At 38.4% G+C, this 20823-nt stretch overlaps 1 protein-coding gene and 1 long non-coding RNA gene across 16 annotated transcripts in view; one reads left to right on the top strand and one right to left on the bottom strand.

Annotated features, from left to right (window-relative positions):
• The window catches only part of arhgef9b (Cdc42 guanine nucleotide exchange factor (GEF) 9b), a 77836-nt gene that overhangs the window by 12827 nt on the left and 44186 nt on the right, over window positions 1-20823 (top strand). For 13 of the 15 annotated variants that reach the window (XR_007138289.1, XR_007138288.1, XR_007138290.1 and 10 more), the window contains exons 5-6: window positions 18032-18211; window positions 19183-19272. Coding sequence is in view for 9 of the 15 variants with exons in the window: in XM_047802323.1 (XP_047658279.1) it covers window positions 18032-18211; window positions 19183-19272 (270 nt within the window). In the remaining 6 variants the exon portion in view is untranslated. Of the gene's footprint in view, window positions 1-11390; window positions 11858-18031; window positions 18212-19182; window positions 19273-20823 lie in introns of those variants that run through there. The other 2 variants (XM_047802330.1, XM_047802325.1) reach the window with 2 other exon arrangements.
• On the bottom strand, window positions 8715-11300 carry LOC125139195. Its single transcript, XR_007138291.1, has 3 exons — window positions 10659-11300; window positions 8973-9365; window positions 8715-8775 (listed from the first exon to the last, which is right to left on the bottom strand). It is a non-coding gene; the product is annotated as an uncharacterized LOC125139195 (long non-coding RNA).

Raw genomic sequence — 20823 nt, forward strand, 5'->3', positions numbered from 1 at the left:
GATATGCAACATGCCGTGTCTTCTCTGCCAGGATCTGCGTGAACAAGCTGCGCAGAAGAATTCTTGCATAATCCTTGACCTTTTGTCACTCTCACAGCTCAGGGTGTCAAGTTACAGGCCTGTTTTCACAGCAGAGTAGTAGACAGAGAGTCTCTGCTTGTTTTAGGCCTTTCAAACTGAGCATGCAGTCTTTTAATTCAAAGTTATACAGTAAACAAGTACACAAAAACGCTGGACCAGACGACCATGTCCGTAGAAAAATATTTTATTGAAGCCATTTTGGGGTCTTTTGACTTGAAATTTTTTTTGGTGAAAGCCAAGACATGTGGCTATGCCCGTCAGTTGTTATTTGGTCCGTAACATGTTCCAGAAAAATAAGAATAATCAGTTTATCAGGTAAACAACCCAGGCGGAAATGAAAACCTTCCATTCTAGCATCTGTAACTTTGTGCCAGTAAGGCCTAGAATCAATCTGAAACTAGTTTCTAAAATTAGAGAATCTCTTCTTTCCAATGAGACCAGGCTCACCCCTGTGTATCAAAGTATGTGGGAGCGGTACCACTTTTTGTCGGGTAGGTCATGTAGGCGAAAAACCTGCAAAAGGGGGCCAAGGCATAAAGGGGTTAAATAGGCGGGGTCGGGCGTTGATTGGTGGATCCACGAGTGACGTCACATAATATAATCCGGATTGACAGAAAAGGTGTCCAGTGGCAGGGATCGGAGGAGACAGATAGCGGAGCAAAGAGAGAGCGAGAAAGAACAACCAAAGTGTAGTCAGCAGGGGCAGAATCTGTACTTCAGGACAGATTTCAACATACTAACTAGAATTTGTTTGCCTATCAGGGTAATTGTTGCTCTCACATGGACATTGATACTTTAGTTACACTTCTGCTGGGCTGGATTATATCAACACCACCATTGACAGTCTTACAACCCAGAAACAGATCACCACGTATCCAAATCAGAAGGTATGAACAAGGAGGTATGGCTCCTGCTGCAAGCCTTTAACACTACCTTCAGATCAGATGATGCACTGGCCTATAGCACATCCAGAGCAAACCTGAGGAGGGGCATCAAAAAGGCCAAGCACTGCAATAAGCTAAAGGTAGAGGAACACTTCTCCAACTCTGACCCCATACACATGTGGCAGGGAATCCAGACCATCAGGGACTATAAGCCCAGCAACTTCCCCCTATCAACCACAGATGTCTCATTGTTGAACAAGCTAAATTACTTTTATGCTCGCTTCAACAGTGACAGAGAGACAGCCTCTAAACTCACCTCCTCCAAGGTCTATGCTGCACTGGGCAGGATCAACTCATGCAAGGCTGCTGGACCATATGGCATCTGTGGGAGTGTGCTTAGAGCATGTGCAGAACAGCTGCCCTAGGGACTGTGCCAATGTGTTTCAAATCCACCTCTATTTTCCCAGTTCCAAAAAAACTCTAACCAGATGTGCCTGAATGACTACCACCCAGTAGCCCTCACACCCATTTTCATAAAGTGCTTTGAGCAACTGGTCCTGGCACACTTAAAGAACTGCATTCCACCCACATTGGGCTTGCATCAGTTTGCTTACTGGAGCAATAGGAGCACAGAGGAAGCAGTCTCCTCTCCTTGTCACACATCTGGACAATAACAACACATGCAAAAATGCTGTTTGTGTACTTTAGCTCAGCATTTCATAATCTCATAGCTAGTTTTACTTTAATTCCCGAGAAGACAAAACAGTTTTATCCCCTCATCGATCCCCAGAGATCCTGATAAACTTTTATCACTGCATCATAGAGAGCATTCTAGGAAACTCAATCACAGTGTGGTATGGCAACTCCACAGTGTGTGAAAAGAAATTTTTGATTGTCTCCCTAATATTCAAAATCTGTAATCATATTGCACTTTTGCTCCACCCTGTTCATTTTGTTACATCTTCTCTACCAATTAAAATTGTATATACAGTTGAAACCAGAGGTTTACATACACTGTATAAAAAACACATGAAGTTTATTTCTCACTGTCTGACATTCAGACTAAACTTTACCCGTTTTAGGTCAGTTTGGATTACAAAAATAATTCCTAATTCTAAATGCAGGAGAATGTTTTTAGTACTTTCTACCAAGTCAGAAGCTTACATACACTAACAGTACTATGCCATTAAAAAATTTGGGAAAGCACAAATGATGATGTCATGGCTCCTGATAGGTTAATTGACAACATTTGAGTTACATTTTTAATGAAAGAAGTTTGGTGATGGAAGATGTTTGAAATCTTTGCAAATTTATTTAAAAAAAAAATCACATTTACACATTCACAGCCTTTGTTCAATACTTTGTTGAAGCACTTTTGGCAGCATTTACAGCCTCAAGTCTTTTAAGTATGATGCTACAAGCTTGGCACACCTCCATTAGGTCTGATGGGGGGCATTGGTGCACAGGCATTTTCAGATCTCTAAAGAGATGTTTAATTGGGTTCAAGCCTAGGTTGTGGCTGGGCCACTCAAAGACATTCGCAGAGTTGTCCTGTAACATGTTATCTTCACCCCAGACTGAGGTCCAGAGCCCTGGAGCAGGTTTCATCAAGGATGTTTTTGTACATCGCTGCACAGTGGACAGTTATCTTTCTCTCAATCCTCAAAGTTTCCCAGTTCCTGCCACTGAAAAACATCCCCAGAGCATAATGCTGACACCACTACTTTTCACTTTAGGGATGGTATTGGCCAGGTGATGAGCAGTGCCTGGTTTCCTCCATACATGATGCTTGCAATTCATTCAAAAGAGTTCAATCTTTGTTTCATTTGTTTCTAATTCTGTCTCGGAGGTTTACAGACAGTTCCTAGGACTTCATGGCTTGGTTTGTGTTCTGACATGCACCCTGGGACCTTATTTGGAAAGGTGTGTGCCTTTCCAAATCATGTACAAACCGAATTTACCATAGGTGGACTCCAATGAAGTTGTGGAAACATCTCAAGGATGATCAGTGGAAACCGATGCGCCATTATGGGGTATTGTTTGTAGAATATTGAGCAAAATAATTAATTTAATCCATTATTCTGGCATTTAACAAATAGAAATAGTTTTGTTAATCCTAACTGACTTAAAATGTAAAAAGTTTAGTCTGATTAAATGTCAGAGAGTATTAAATATAATTTTTAGACACATTGGACAACTGGCACATATTCCTATTTTACACATACTATTGTTATATGCAAAAGTATAGTATGTGTAAAATAGGAATGTGAGCCAGTACAGTACATGTACCACACAATGACAATAAACCCCTAATGGTTATTCCTGTTATTTAGATGTCCTAAGATTTATTTTAAAATATGAATAAACTGCTTAAACTGCTTCTTCACCCCAGAGTAAATACTTGCTTTAAATATAAATTTAGCACTACTTAAATTGAAGTATACTACAGATGAGTTGTATTAGATTTGAGATTGTTTTTCATGGTAATTCTTTCCCATTTTTCCAAATTACATGGAGATCTACAATTTTAGGATCATAAAACAAATCAGTTGAATCTAAGTTTGGTCTTTGGTCTCTGGCATCTGCATAAAACTAAGTATAAATAGTATAAAAAAATATATAAAATAGAATATAGAATTAAACTCTTTGACAATCAAAAACAGTATATGGTTAATGCTTCAATTCATGTACTACTTAGACTGTCTAAGTGCATGTGCAGCCCAATGACAGATTTTAATTGGCCCAATGCTACTCAGTTAGAACATATGATAAGTGCTCCACTGGCCAACAAGTGATTTATTTTTTAAGTTCATATAATGGTGGCAGTAGCCTGTGCTCACACAAGTAGCTAAAATGCAAGGGGTTAGTTTCTCTGACTACACCTGCAAATTAATTTATAGTATAATAGTCTTTGCTACATTTGCCAGATGCCCTTATCTAGCTCATCTTACATGTAATCACAAATTACACATCTGAGTAATTTATGATTAGGGGCTTTCTGGGATTTGAGCTTGCAGCCTTCTAACCAGTAGTCAGACACCTTAACCACTAGACTATCACATCCACATTACTGCAGACAAAGGTGCAATTTAACAGTGGGAATGGGCAAGTTAAACCACTAAGCATGGAAAAACCTTTAGCGATTCATTTAGTTTTTAAATAAAGTGGATTTGCATTCACTTAGTAAACTTGACAACTTATGAAAATGCTAACTTGTCTTTTTACTCTTGAAAAAGTCAGACAAATTCTAAAAGTGTTTTTAATTGGTATGAAATTTAGCTATATTTTTAGAAATAGATTTATTTAAAATACATATAGATTTTACATGTAAATACCCGCAAAGTTGAGAAATCATATTCAGAGTTTATGTTCAATATACTGTAAAGGACATGTATAGTTCATCTATGAAACTCTACTCTCCTGCTGACTCATTCTAAAAATGGCAGCACTGCCCAATCTATGTAACTCTGCTGAATACTGTAAATGTAAAATTTGTAACTTTCTGCCCCCACTAAAGCGGACCAAGGTAGACTAAATCCCCTGCTTTCATTACAGACCAAACACCGGACACTCAACTGGCCCAGCATCATTCACTGCCAGTACCTCGGATTATGGAAAGCTTGTTTAACTGCAATATCACACCTCCAATGTTTAAATTATATCTTGCATCTTCTAGCTCCTCCATCTTTTTCTTTGCTGCCTTGCCATACCCAAACTAAGGCTCAGGGGAAGTACACAATGTTGATGTCAGTCACTTACTAAAAGATCCTATACTGATCCCTGAAATCATTGGACCTTAAGCTTGCAGCACTCTTTTAAAGTAAGGAACCTACAGTAACAGACTGAACTGGACACAACAGTTTCCCTGGATGATTTAAAACATACAGAATATAGAAGCCTTTATTTTGTCAAATATACAGTATATTAGTACAGTATATCATGAATTTCTTCCTCCACATATCCCAATAAGGTTGATGTCAGAGCAACAGCACCCCTGGAGCAGAGAGTGTTAAGGGCCTTGCTTGGGCTTTAATCGTAATTCTCTAATCAACAACCGAAGCCTTAACTGCTTCAGCGACCATTACCATGCCAAAGCTTTGTGATGTCCCTGTGTCATCCAGAGGAGCCCCCTTTATTCCACCATCTGCAGCTACTGTATATTCATAGCTTGGGAAGCCAGATTTTAACTGGTAACAAAATCTTTCCAATTAAATTCCTGATTTGTTATGGACAAAATAATTGTCAATTGCAGAGATATTTATGTTGTTCTAAAAGAATACAACTCCATATTCTCTAAAAGCCTGTCACTCCCAGAATTAATTATGGCTTTTGTTGTACATAGAGACACCATCTGCTAGGTCTTATGGATTAAGTAATCTAAGCTAGGTATCATTGTAAATTACCTCTTGTTATTCATGACCTGTAAATTACCTCTTGTTATTCAGGACCACTTCATAAATGAAGGTTATAGCGAGCATACAGTTAGTGTTGGTGGGATAGTTCTGTTCTGGGAGAATTTTTCCCATGCGCCTGTCAATGCACATGCATGGACAGGGCGGGGAGGCAGCGAAATTGAGCGAGGTGCGAATTTTTTACGTGAAGAATTTAATCGGCGTAGGCAACGGGTTCTGGCTGGAGGAGTCGTGGTTGAGGAGGGTGTTGGATCAAAGGCAGCGGCGATGCATAGGAGCGGCTCGAAGGCGAGGATTTAAAGAAGGGGAAATTATAGAAGTCGTGCCGGATTGGTGCACCTCGTAGACGGCTGATTGGCAGCTGATGCAGCTTACTGCGTGGCCTGCCTGAACTAACGCGATGCTTGATTTCAGTCAGGACCACTTCGTAAATGAAGGTTATAGCGAGCATACAGTTAGTGTTGGCGGAATGGTTCTGTTCTGGGAGAATTTTTCCCACGTGCCTGTCTGTGCGCATGCATGGACGGGGCGGGGAGGCAGCGCTGGGGAATGAATAGACCCCCAAAACAAAACCATATGCCAGAGGGGACCCCCCAACATAACTGATGCATGGTGCCATAGGACAGCAAAACGCAATCGGGGCGTCTCCCGGCCAAGCAAGGCGGCATGCGATGTGTGTGGCTGAGTCGGAGCTAGGCTTGGGTCATTGGGAGTGGGAACTAGGCACCCCTGCCATGCAATTGACAACGGAGTTGATGTCCATTAAGCTAGTGGAAACGGCAGAGGAGGCATCACCCTGGGCTGGCTTGCAGCGTAGTCGCAACAAAGCTTGCTGAACCATACCATTCCCCTGCCGCACGATATGAAAATGAGCATGTTGTATATCCACTAAGCCATAGTGGAGATGGCAAGGGAAGCATCACCCAGGGCGAGCGTGGAGTGCGGCGGCGAGCATGTTGAAGAGCGTTTGCCGAGGCGGATCGTGAGAGGGACTGATGCATCCCGGCCGCAGCGGCCAATTGACCTACTCGCCATGTCTTTGGACCGGGGGAGGAAACCGGAGTACCCGGAGGAAACCCCCGAGGCATGGGGAGAACATGCAAACTCCGCACACACAAGGCAGAGGCGGGAGAACCCCCACCCTGGAGGTGTGAGGCAAACATGATACCCACTAAGCCACCATGCCCCCCGTTGGATCGCAGCAGCGGCAATGCGTAGGAGCGGCTCGAAGGTGAGGATTTAAGAGAGGGGAAATTACGGAAGTTGTGCCGGATTTGCGCGCCTCGTAGATGGCTGATTGGCAGCTGATGCAGCTCACTGCATGGCCTGCCTGAACGCGATGCTTGATGTAATATGTTACTGACTTAGTGAAGTTTATGAGGCTGTTTGTGGTAGCACAAAAAAGGGGACTTAGTGTTTAAAAAAAAAAACAGTGAGGAGTAAAAACATAATGTAATGCCTACATCTTAAAAATATTTTTTTAACTTTTATTTGTTCATTCTCTGAAGGAGGCACAAGATTGGTGTGAGTCTCATTTGGATTCAGATTTATTGTCAGGATGTACAGCATGAACTCAATAAATTGCCTTTGATTTATACAGCGTGCTAGCTATGTTTCATTCATAATTATGGCAGAATGCATAATGGTGTTGATTTAAATATTTCATCTTGGTTAAAATTGTTGAGCACTCGTCAGAGATTGTCTTTGAGTTGAGTATGTAATATAATATTGGTCAATGTTTCATGTGTGGAAGTGGCTCAATCTTATGGCTTTCATGTAAAGTTCTGTATGTAAGATTATTGTTAGCCCTTAGGGGGTGTACACTGTGACTTAAATAAGCTTTACTGGAAGAAAGAACATTAAAGAAAACTGTCAACCATCAGATACAATCATCTCAGATCTTGCTCAAATTTACTGCTGCGGTGTCTTTTATGCCATGTGCATCCAGTGTTTCAGTTTAAAACTGGACTGGTCCTTTGCAGACCTTGAATTGATTAGTTGTCATTTTACTGGCAAAAGGGCCATCTCCTATTCTTCATGCAGTTCTTTCTCCCACTCCACCAATCTCTGCCCCAGACAGTCTACCCTACAATGCAAAGGAAACTTGAGCAGTAGAATAATACTTGCTCGGGACTAAGAATCTCTCGGGTCCACTAGCTAGGTGAAATTTCTGGATAGCTCTGTTTCCTTTAATATTTATTTTATTATTTAAACAAATCCTTCATTTTTGCACTGTTTGTGGTGACAGGTACCCCAGAGAATCCAAGAATTTGCTTAATTTTCTAACCTATCCAATGTTTTGAAAACTTTTTCTGAGCTTTCCAAAAAATTAAAAACACAACATCCAAGAATTTGCCTAATTTTCTAACCTATCCAATGTTTTGCAAACTTTTTCATAAACAGTGTAATCTAAGCATTTTAGGGCAGGCTTTCATACCATCATCCATTTACATTTGTAAAAACCTCTTGTTAGCTTTCTCAACCACCAAGATGAAACCTACCTACATTCCATTCTCAGAAATAAATGCTTGTTGAAATCAGTCCAAGACAATCCATGATTGACAAGTCATGGACATGTTCAGCAGAGAAACTCTACCCTCATTTTGATTGTTTCCCTAGATGCTGACCCCCTTTTCTAAGTAACCGTTTATTATCTTGACTTTTTATTATAACTCCTGTGCTCGGTATCTGTGCGTGACAAGAAATTGGACATCTTACTCTTCTCCTTCTGAGTGCCACCTGTTTCAGTCTGCTATACCAGTGGTCCCCAACCTTTTTATCGCTGCGGACCGGTCAACGTTTGATCATTTTACCACGGCCCGCAGAGGGTGGGACGATGATTGTTTATATTTTAGATTGTTTTGATTTAATAATTTTAATGTAATTATATTTAAATATGCCTTCAAAATATGAGTTAAACCAAAAATATAAAGAATATAAAGTGATTTAACATTTTAACTCACTAGGATGCTAAATCAATGAGAACCCTGAGCTTGTTTCTTTGCAACGAGACGGTTCCATCTAGGGGTAATAGGACACAATGACACCCGAAGTGTGTTGCTTATGTCCAGTTTATTCCGTTGTTTTGTTTTGGTTGCTGTCACTGCAGAAAACCCCGCTTCAAACATACAGCATGTCGGAAATGGAAATAGGGATTTAAGTGATTTAAGTTCCTTTCCCTTCCTCCGGGTACTCCGGTTTCCCCCCCCTTGGTCCAAAGACATGCATGGTAGGTTGATTGGCATCTCTGGAAAATTGTCCGTAGTGTGTGATTGCGTGAGTGAATGAGAGTGTGTGTGTGCCCTGCGATGGGTTGGCACTCCGTCCAGGGTGTATCCTGCCTTGATGCCCGATGACACCTGAGATGACGCCCGATGATGCCTGGCGCCTGATGATGCCTGGCTCCCCGTGACCCAAGAAGTTCAGATAAGGGGTAGAAAATTAATGAAAGAATGAGCTCCTTTCCCAAGAAAACTTTCTAATGACGTCTGTTTTGTACTCAATTTTGGGTTAAATTTGAGCAAACACAATATACACGTACACCAAGCACTGTTAACCACCGCTACCTGTGAACAGATAGAAGAGCTATACACACCTTCTCTCCACCAAAGCTACAACGCCACTGCCGCTCGCAGCCGCTCAGCTCCAGACGTCACCTTAAACCTCCCCGATATCACGATGTTTTGCGCATGCGTGGTATTGGTGCGGCTTTAGGTGACGTCTCTCAGCTCCCGGTTAACCTCTCGTCCATGGAAAGTCGCACAAACCCGAGAGAAATACACCACGATAAATAAAATGGAGATAATTGAATGTTCCTTGGGCGGCCCGTTACCATTTGATCCACGGACCAGTCTGCGGCCCGGGGGTTAGGGACCACTGTGCTATACTATATACTGTATATAGTCCCAGTGAGGGTAGGGAGAGTGATTGACCCAGGAGCATGGCACAAGCTCAGCAGACGCAGGCAGCTTCGTTCATCTGGAGGAGTCTGAAAAAGAATTAGCAGAGAAACACAGCACATTACTTCCATTTGTAGGGGTAACCAGTCCCACTATCTGCTGAGCCTGGCTTTCCACTGTGGTGCTCTGCTGGAGGGTGAATGCCACAACGGCATTCCTGATTGGTCCTTGTGTTTTTGGTGGGAGTTTTTCTGCCCCGCCTTTCTGCCTTATTCAGCCTAATCTGAAATGTCTGGGAGCGGTGTCTTCTTCTAGCGGCAGATTTCTTTTGAATTCGGCCACTGTAGATGTCATTGAGATGTGTAATCAAATCAAATTTTATGTCACATACACATACATACATAGTATGACATGCAGTGAGATGCTTTCCAAGAAATCCAAGAAATTTAAAGCTCTCTACCTCCTCTCCACATATTGAGAAGGCAGAGTGTTCAGTGTGCATAGATTTTCTGAAGTCCAAAATTATCATGTTTCTTGGTGATTATTCTTTACTGTAAAACGGTCAAGGTAGAAAACACTATATGTAACACACATGTCAAAATAAATGCAATAATGCTGTCTTTGTTGGATTTGAATTCAAGAATTCTGTTCAAAAACAGTTCACTTCAAAGGCACGTTACATTCAAACACCCATAAGGACTTGGTTATCATTGCAAATTAATTACAGTTGAATATTTTCCAAGGCTAAACTGTTGGAAGATTGCAATTCCAAGCTAAGCTGCAACATGTTTCCTCGCTCTCACTTCTGAACATGCCCGAACATCTACGCTTCCATACTATGAAATCGCAATTTCAAAATAAAATTCCAGGAAGAAATAATTTACAATATATCAAAATAAAACTGTAAAATAATATATGTTGCAATTGTTTGTATTTAATTTTATTTTCCCACCACTGTTCCTATTTAACAGCTTTGTAAAACTTTTATGATGTTAAATATGATGATATGTAGGTGAGGAAAGATTATTGTTTGATACTGGTCTCCATTTACATTCTATTTATTTTTCCATATTACTGACATTGTGTGTATTCATTAAGCATATTTTAGAAATACAAAATGTGACCTTTAGTGTGCAAATGGCAAGAGGGATCTAGGGCAGCAGTATTTAGACTATCAGCTAGTGTCAAGAACCCTCATATGTATTGTACATATGAATTATGTAATTTGTTCTCAGCAGCCATTTTCATAAGAACATCTTATTACCCATGCACATGCAATTATCCAATCATATAACATTGGCAGAATGCATAAACTTTACAGCTTCAGGTAACAGTCACATGAAACATGAGAATGGGGAAAGATATGATCTCTGTGACTTTACCGTGATTGTTGGTACTAGATGGTTTTAGTATTTCCGACTCTGCAGACCTCCTGGATTTTCCACACAAAGCTGTTACCAGAATTTACACTGTGAAAAACAAAAGCAAATCCTGTAAACAGGGGATCTGCAGGCTGAAACACCATAATGATGAGCAAGTTTAGAGGATTATTTTAGCTGACAAATAATTTACATAATTACTCATTACAAGCATTATGAGCATCTCAGAAGGCAAAACACATCATACTGTACCTTGAGGTGGTTGGTCTACAACAACAAAAGAGCACATTACAGTAGGTTCAACACCTTTCAGGGCAGAACAAGGAACTAAGGCAATCGTTGGCAAAAAGCAGCTTCTTAAATACTCAAACCAGCCTATTTGTTAACATCTATGCAATGGTTCAATTCAGGTATTTTTTTTTCTCGTTATGGTGGTTGATGATTTGAACATAGCTTGTAGCTCCTGTGATGTAACTTATGGTTTTTTGTTATGCACTGCTTCCAGATTAGATGACTGCATGAATGTGCAGGTGTTCCTAATGACGTTTTTATTTACCAGGACTTAAATAACAATTATTTAATCTTGGGTGTTCCCGCAAGACAGCTACTAAAAACTCGGCTTTTATAGAGGTAAGCACAATTAAGCTTAATCATTTCAGTAGTAACACCTGACTGCTTATTAATGTGGGGCACAGAAACTGCAACTGAACATCTAATGAATGGAAAAAGAATCAGGATGAACAATGTAGAGTTTTGCTGAGTTGTGCCCATGAGCTGGGGGATCTATTACTTTAGCTCCTCTATTTTGATGTTTGAATTTGAGTTTATGTATTTAAAAAATAACATATGCTATTAAATTTATTCAATTCCTTGATATCAAAATAGTAAACTACACAAGATACTTGGCGCAGGACATAAAGATTAAATATAATATGCTTTTTGATACCTTTATCCCTATAGGATCACTATGGGCGTGAATAAGGAATCTGCTTTTCACCGCTGGACCTGTTCGTCTGTCAGTTGCGCGTGTTTATAATTTTATCATGCAGAGTGAAGCCACACTCTCGGTTTCTGTTCGCTGTAGCGTCACGCTGAGGAAGCGCAGCTGTTCTGGATCTAGTTCAAATTAATGCCAATTTACTTCATTTGAACAGGAGACAGCTGTCGCCGGTACGATACACACACTAATAAGGATGATGACGGTGAGGATGCCTTTTATACTCGCACGCCATTGAGCTCAGGCCGCGATGGCGGCTTTTTATCAATGTTTTCTTTGCTGCGTGAGCGCCATGGTGTTTGTATGGACTCTGTGTAATTAAGTATCTTTAAATAACTCTATATTCATACATCGCACCGTGACCTTGGATACGTGCTCATGTTCTTGTCGAGTTCACAATAATGACGTTGTTCCATTTATTATACTAGGCGATTACCGCCAACAATTAGGCATGATGAAAATGTGAAAGGACGTTTCTACTTCTATAATGCACCTGCATGTCCTCTTGGTTTGTGTTTTATCGTTGTTGTCGTCGTCCACTTATCATTGCAGTTGATCATTTTCAATGCATCCGTTCTGTAGCCGCGTGTCATGGGGATGTGTGCATTAAGTACTTCTGTCGTAATTATGTCGTTTACATTTATTGCAAATAAATAACGTTATAAAGTTGTGCTATTATTACTAATTGAAATTTACAGTAGGCTGTAAATTTAAAGCAGGTGTTACTGTCCAATAAAAGTAAACTACGTTTAAAAAGGCTTTTTTGTTTTGTTTTTAAATTAATGTAACTTCATTATATTTCCTATAAATTCCTCAGTGAGCCTCTATCACCAGCATTACAGCAGAAACTTTTTTTTTTTTTAAAAAGAGACATTAGGAATATAATCATGACTAGAAGAGGAATAATAAGAGTTCCAAATACATCAGAAGCACAAATGTGAGAATATGTGCTGCTGTATTTTTTCTTTTTACAACAAATCTTATGATTGAATGTCTCAAATCATTACCTTGTGGACAAACTTGAGAAACTAGAATTAATTTGATATGTGATCTCTGTTGAGGAGTTTTTTATTTTTTTTTACAAAAACAATTTCAAAACAATTACAAAAACTACAATTTCACTTAAGCCCTGCTTGGTGAACTAGTACTTGGGCTGCTAAATAATCTTTCACAAATATGCCTTTATTAATTTTGGGGAAACCTAATCAATCAGCTATATTCTTTTCATTAGAAATGTTTGGAATCAGCTAAACCAATTCATGTGTTTGCAGGTAGCAACCACTAACATGCAAGATATATTTGGTTATTTATTTGTTTTGTAATATAAAGTCCTTAATGAAGTCTAAAAAATGTAAACCCTATATAAAACCCATACATGCTCCATGAAGGTCTTTTATAGTTGATTGTGATGGTTTAGAAATGTGATAAATTCTTAAGCAAAAACGAGCATATGCTGTATACAATTGCTTTTAAATTGAAAAAGATTGTATCTGTTGGCTGTTCTTTTGTTTTCCCAAAACATTCAGTTCATAGTCTCAGTACATTTACAGCATTTGGCAGACGCCCTTTTCCAGAGCGACTTACATTATCTAATTTTTTTTAGGGCAATTGAGTGTTAAGGGCCTTGCTCTGTCTTTTCAGACTCCTCCAGATGAATGAAGCTGCCTGCGCATTTAATCTATTTTAGAATAAAGTAGTAACATAAACTAGAACGGTAACATTTCCTGAAGAAAATGTGAATGGTGCTTGCACGTGGCAACTTCCCCTCATCGTGCTGTGTGTTTTGATATATGACATGTCCATGTTGTGCTAACTTTTTGATCTCGCTAACTTTGGGGGCGGGGCTACACGTAACGTCGCGTGACGTGACCAAAACACGCGTGAGGCACTTCCCCTCATTGGGCTGAGTGTTTTGATATATTTTATAATATGACATTTCATGTCAAAACTGCAGTCATTATGGAATTCTACTTATTATTATACTACATAGAATATTTTTTTGGGGGCAGAGCTACACATGACGTCACTTGAATACCCGGTGGGGTGCCAATACTTTTGGACAAAAGTGTGTACTAAGTGTTTTGACCTTTCATGATAGATACATGTATTGAGAGTGTGCTTTACATCTACAGAGATAACAAAAGATCCCCATTCAAGTCTATGGGAAAAAAACCCATTTGAGCTTCCGTACTGGGAATTCCGGAATTCGCTTATAAAAGTCATAGCACACCTGTCCTCAATGAGCCGTTCGATTTGACACCTTATTCATGGGTCTAGGACAAAAGCTGCAGGACAAGTTACTAGAAACATTTCATTTAGGTACATTTCCTAAAGAAAATGTGAATGTGCTTGCACGTGGCAAGTTCCCCTCATCATGCTGAGTGTTTTGATATGTCACATGTCCATGTTGTGCTAAATTTTTGATTTTGCTAAATTTGGGGGTGGGGCTACACGTGACGTCAGTTCCCCTCATCTTGCTGAGTGTTTTGATATATGACGTCCATGTTGTGCTAATTTTTTTTTATTTCGCTTCAATTTTAGGAATTTCCCATTCATTTCTATGGGCCTTTTTTGGCCGCTTTTTCGTCCGCTGTGCGAATATCGTTGGTCGGATCACTTATAAAAACCATAGCACACCTCTCCTCAATGAGCCGGTTGATTTGACACCTCATTTATGGGTCTAGGACAAAAGCTGCGGGACAAGTTACACACCGAAAAAGTGTCCAGAAGAAGAAGAATAATTATAACTAGAACGGTACATTTCCTAAAGAAAATGTGAATGTGCTTGCACGTGACGTCAGTTCCCCTCATCGTGCTGAGTGTTTTATGTTGTGTAACTCAGATATGGCTTCTTTATATTGCAATATGGTTCGTAAGGTGCACGACATGGTTGCTAGGGTATGGCTGCACAGTTACTATGGTTATATTTGCAGACTAGTTTCTCACCTGCAACAAAAGAGCACACCTGAAAATCCATTTATCTTTTCCTGAAACAAGCGCCATGAAAATCTTGAACTAAAGCATCAATCAGTGATTTTACTGGGAAAAAATATAATCACGTTACAATAAGGATCATTAGTTCAAATGTAATGTATTACCTAACATTTACTAACCATGAGCAATAAATTATTGTATTTAGTAATCTTTGTTAAAATAAAGTTTATTCTTTGTTCATGTTAGTTCACAGTATATTAAGTAATGTTAACACGGTGTTAATAATGTATTAGTAAATGTTGAAATTAACATGAACAAAATGAATAAATGCTGTAGAAGTGCAATTCATTATTAGTTCATGTTAAGTAATGTGGTAACTAATGTCAACTAATGAACCTTAAAAAAATTGAAAAAAGAAAAAAAACTGTCCAAGGGTGGATTCGAACCCCGAATCTCTGCATGCTAAACGGATTCGCTATCCACTAGGCCATCCAGGAACACGAGAAAGCCTTTGCGGTTTTATGTATTAATTCACTAATGTGCTGTCCGTGCTGTCCAAGGCATGCCACCAACTCGTTTTAAGCATTAAATACACGGTTAAATGTTATATTGTTTGAAAGCTTAGACTCTCTGGATTTTATTAAGCCCACAAACAAAGCATAATATTATTTATAGCCATCATACTAATTTAATCCAAGTTTATAGTCACCGGAAATAGGCGGCGCTTACCTTTCTTCACTGGGGTAATATTTTCAAAAACAAATGCTTGTAAAAAATCCCCAAGAGTCTCCCCAAGAGAGGAACTGGAATATGTAAGCCTTTTAATCCAAAACGCTTTAATCCAAAATGCGTTTCTGACCGAAACACACAGCACTTCCGTCCTTTGTTTCGGCTCTCACTCGTCCTAGGAGGCTTAAAAAACTACACTGAGCCGTCAAACGAAAATCATGAAAATAGGGGGTCGATCCCACTATATATATATATATATGAAATGAAACTGAAGCTCACTGTGAAATATAGCAACAAGCTTTAATAAAGACCTTTACACAGATTAACTGGTGTCTGCTGCCCTCTTTTGGATGTTAGCACATCTACAGAGAGATTCCCTATTCAAGTCTATGGGGAAAAACCACCCCTTTGAACTTCCATACCGGGAATTCCGGAATTCCGATCGCTTACAAAATGGATAGCACACCTCTCCTCAATGAGCCGGTCGATTTGACACCTCATTTATGGGTCTAGGACAAAAGCTGCGGGACAAGTTACGCGCCGAAAAAGTGTCCGGAAGAAGAAGAAGTATGCAAGAGAATAAGTGTGCTTTAGCAAGCACATTAATAATAATAATAAGTATGCAAGAGAATAAGAATGTGCTTTAGCAAGCACATTAATAATAATAATAATAATAATAATAATAATAATAATAATAATAATAATAATAATAATAGTAATAATAAGTATGCAGAATAACAATAATGATGCTTTGCAAGCACCATTAATAATACTAAGTCTGCAAGAGAATAAGAATGTACTTTAGCAAGCACATTAATAATAATAATAATAATAATAATAATAATAATAAGTATTCAAGATAATAATGTGCTTCGCAAGCCCATTAATAATAATAAGTATGCAAGAGAATAAGAATGTTGCCTTAGCAAGCACCATTAATAATAATAATAATAATAATAATAATAATAATAATAATAATAATAATAATAATAAGTATTCAAGATAATAATGTGCTTTGCAAGCACATTAATAATAATAAGTATGCAAGAGAATACGAATGTTGCTTTAGCAAGCACCATTAATAATAATAGTAATAAGTATGCAGAATAACAATATTGATGCTTTGCAAGCACCACTAATAATAATAATAATAATAATAATAATAATAATAATAATAATAACTAGATTTGTAAAGTTTGTCACGACAAACTTTGATGTTGGCTTTGACGGTGCAAGTATTCGCAAAGGCCGGTGCATTTTGGAGGCGTGTGGACAGAAAGATTGTGAAAGCTACTGGACCGCTAGGGTGTCAATACTTTTGGAGGTGAGCGGACATGAGCACGTGACGTGATCCGAATACCCTTGAGGTAGTTCCCCTCAATGTGTTGAGTGTTTTGATATGTCACATGTCCATGTTGTGCAAATTTTTAACTTTCACGTGACGTCACATGACATGAAAAAAAATACCTGTGGGGCAGTTCCCCTCATTGTGCTGAGTGTTTTGATATGTCACATGTCCATGTTGTGCAATATTTAATTTTCACGTGAACAGAATACCCGTAATGCATGTGAACAGAATACCCGTAATGCATGTGAACAGAATACCCGTGGGGCAGTTCCCCTCATTGTGCTGAGTGTTTTGATATGTCACATGTCTATGTTGTGCAAATTTTCGATTTCGCTTGTTTTGGGGCGGGGCTACACGTGACGTGACGTGACGTGACCATAATACCCGTGGGGCAGTTCCCTTATTGTGCTGAGTGTTTTGATATGTCACATGTCCATGTTGTGCAAATGTTTAATTTTCACGTGACGTGACCAGAATACCCGTGGGGCAGTTTCCCTCAATGTGCTGAGTGTTTTGATATGTCACATGTCCATGTTGTGCAAATTTTTCATTTCGCGTGTTTTGGGGGCGGGGCTACACGTGACGTCACGTGACGTGACCAGAATACCCGTGGGGCAGTTTCCCTCATTGTGCTGATTGTTTTGATATGTCACATGTCCATGTTGTGCAAATTTTCTATTTCGCTATTTTTGGGGGCGGGGTTACACGTGACGTCACGTGACGTGACCAGAATACCCGTGTGGTAGTTCACCTCATTGTGCTGAGTGTTTTGATATATCACATGTCCCTGTTGTGCAAATTTTTGATTTCGCTTGTTTTGGGGGCGGGGCTACACGTGACGTCACGTGGTGTCGAGTGACATCACCAGAATACCCGGTGGGGTGGCAATACTTTTAGTGAAATTAACTTCTCACAAAACATATAACTTTTCTTTGGATTAAAATGTTGGATTAATTGTTTTAAAATAATAGTTTTTAAAATAATAGCCCCTGAAGTAATGCATGTAGTTATACAGCTGCATATTGATGGTGTTAATTTTAATAGATAATTTTGCTACAGTATTAAAAAAAACTAGGATTATTTTTATCATCATTAATAAGGGTGGAGAAATATGCTGATCTAGCAGCACTAATAGATTTTCTGTAGCTCAGGAAGCTCTCCTTCCATGTTACTTACAATGCTACCAATTTAGTTTAATGCTATTTACATTCTATCTTCTCCTAAGGTGTTACGAAATCTCGGGTGAGAAATACACAATGTTTATGAAACCAGACTTACAAAAAAAAGTGTATTCAAGGATCTATTTTATACTGACTTAAAGAGAATATGTATAATAAATTGATTGACCTTTGATTTGTTCCTCTTCAGCTGATCAGTGGAGGGTCCATCATCAGTGCTGAGGCAGTATGGGATCATGTGGCCATGGCTGACCGTGAACTGGCGTTTAAGGCTGGAGATGTTATTAAGGTTCTGGATGCGTCCAACAAGGATTGGTGGTGGGGGCAGATCGATGATGAGGAGGGCTGGTTTCCAGCTAACTTTGTCAGGGTAAGACTGGAATCCATCCAAGAATTTAGTAAAGCAACATTTATTTACTAAGTGAATATACCTGATAATTTGACGTGAAATTATTTTTATGTCCTCAGTAACAGTGAAGAAGTTAAATTTTATAAAGTTATGTTTTTTATATATTTAAAAAAAGGAGAACTAAAAATAACTAAAAATACTTCTAAGAACTATAAGTACTTTTGTTTGATTATGTTAACTAAAGAAACAGGCAAGTGCATTACTAAATATATTGACCAGATTATATGTGTGTGTTTTTGACTCTGTAAAGTACTATATTGTATTTGAAATGAAGCATTTAATACATTTAGATTAAATCCAAGGGGTTTGCATTAATTATTTATGAATTGCAGGCATTTAATTCATATTCCTTCTGTTGTCATAGACTCAAAAGTTATTTGCAAACTAACATCAATATAAGGATTATTTTTTACAAGAAAACACACTTTTTCAATATGAATTTTATTTTATATTATATATTTTTTCCTCATACCTTTTTTTTTATTACAACAGAAGAGTCTATTTAGGAAGATAATATCTATGGCATTTTGTACATTTTACTCCTTAATTATTTTTAAGTGTTTTTAAGCCACACATTTTAGAAGCATTTTAGTAGGTAGTTTTAGGCAGGGACTGTGTAATTAGCCTTACGAAATTGAAAGTGGGATGCTTTGTGAATGTATTTTGTGGCTACATTTGTCCCTAAATATCTTGTTGATTTAAGTTTTAATTTCTCTTTGCAAACATATCAGTCTTTTATACTTTTATACTTTTATACACAGTACAGTATTTTGCAAGCTCTCTGACAAGCCTATGAAAATTTATGGTCTGTACTGTAATAAGTCATTATCAAAGACTAAAACGAGTCCGGATTAAATTTCATCTCACTTACCCATCTTCATTCCTAGAGGACCATATTGGAACAAAATGTATTTTTGTTATTCTTTCCTAAGGTTGAACCTCACCCTCATCAACCCAAAACAAAACAGGTTTTCTATATCAACTCTATAGCCACTCGAAGGTTCCAAACCACAACAGCAAAGGTGCGTTTTTATGAAATTTCCTTAAGTGCCAAGAGTTTGTCAAACAAATAGAGCATCAAAACAAGTCAGAAGATGATCATGCTCTATTTGTCAAACAAATAGAGCATCAACACAAGTCAGAAGATGATCATGCTTTTAGTGTACATCATAATAAAGCTTGTAGGCTTTATTCCTGATAGAAAGCTTCACTTGAGTTAAACATTTTGTGATGTTCATATTGTGGATGCATCATTTTAATCTAAGTATGACTTGGATGGCTTATTATGACTTCGGTATGTGTTTGCATTTCCATTTCATTTGTGTGTTTGCATTATAGCTATAGAATTCAAAGGTGCTGTTAGTGCCATGTCCAGTAGATGTCTCGTAATTCTATTTTTTGTTGCACTGTTTTCTAGTTAAGGGTGAATGCTGTGGCCGCAAATACTTCTAGATTTCTGAAACACCTGGGGATGTATTGGATGATACAAAATCGTAGCAGTTTTCTGTGATTCTGTGATTGCTAAATCTGTAAATTAATATTTAATTTAAGTCCCCTCCAAAGGTATTAGAACAGCAAGACAGTTTCAGCTTTTATGCCTTGATATATATACAATTAAATGTTTAAAACAACGTAGAATGTAGTGCCTTTGTTTAAATACACCAAATTTTCAAGAGACCAAAAATATTGTAATGTGTGACTAACTGGTGTTTCTTTCTTTACCCTGTTAGAATTATTATTAAAACAGATAATAGCTCTGACTATCTACTCTTCCTTTGAGCCCTGGGTTTTGCTTTTTTTTTGGGGGAAGAATGCGAAGAGTGTGAAGAGTGAGAGCAAAGCCATTTGGAGGGAAAATCAATCAGAGCAATTAGACATGCATTGGGCATAGACAATAAAGCAATTTGGAATGTCCTGGAAAAATAAAGAAACTATTGCTATACTAACAACCAGGCACAGAACAGTTTGATCAAGAAAAATATCAGCAGTTAATGAAAAAAAAAAAAAAAACATCATTCAGTGACCTCAACAAGCTCCAGTGAGCATGGGAGAATGTATCACAATCTGTATACTGTATACAATATATATATTGTATGTTATATGTCCATATAACAAGATGCAAATCACTCATCAAGGCCATATTGAAATTTAAAAAGATGCCACAGAATTGAAACCAAGATTAACCGGTGTATGTTGTTATAAATACATAAACTTTCTTATATGGAGGAATTGTTGTTGACTCTTCTTGGGCTAAAATCCTGGCAAGTTATTTTGACTTCTCACTTGCAAATCACCCATTACTGATCCTGAGTCATCCTTGGACTCACCCTGGGATTGAAAGCTGAAATTCTGATGTCATGATCTTGACCTGAAACCCACATTTCTCCTGTCTTGATTTTATGCAACATTGTGGATTAATTATGAATCATTTATGACCTATGAATTCCTGGGCTAATGGAAGCAGGCTGTGAACTCTCATTCAATGTTCCTTTCCAGTCCTACATGCCCTGCCACCAATACATTCTCTTGTTCTAGGCAGTGTAGAATTGATATGTACCTCCTAGAACACTAAT

The sequence above is a fragment of the Tachysurus fulvidraco genome, chromosome 17, assembly GCF_022655615.1.
Source record: "Tachysurus fulvidraco isolate hzauxx_2018 chromosome 17, HZAU_PFXX_2.0, whole genome shotgun sequence".
In the NCBI taxonomy this organism is placed as follows: domain Eukaryota; kingdom Metazoa; phylum Chordata; class Actinopteri; order Siluriformes; family Bagridae; genus Tachysurus; species Tachysurus fulvidraco.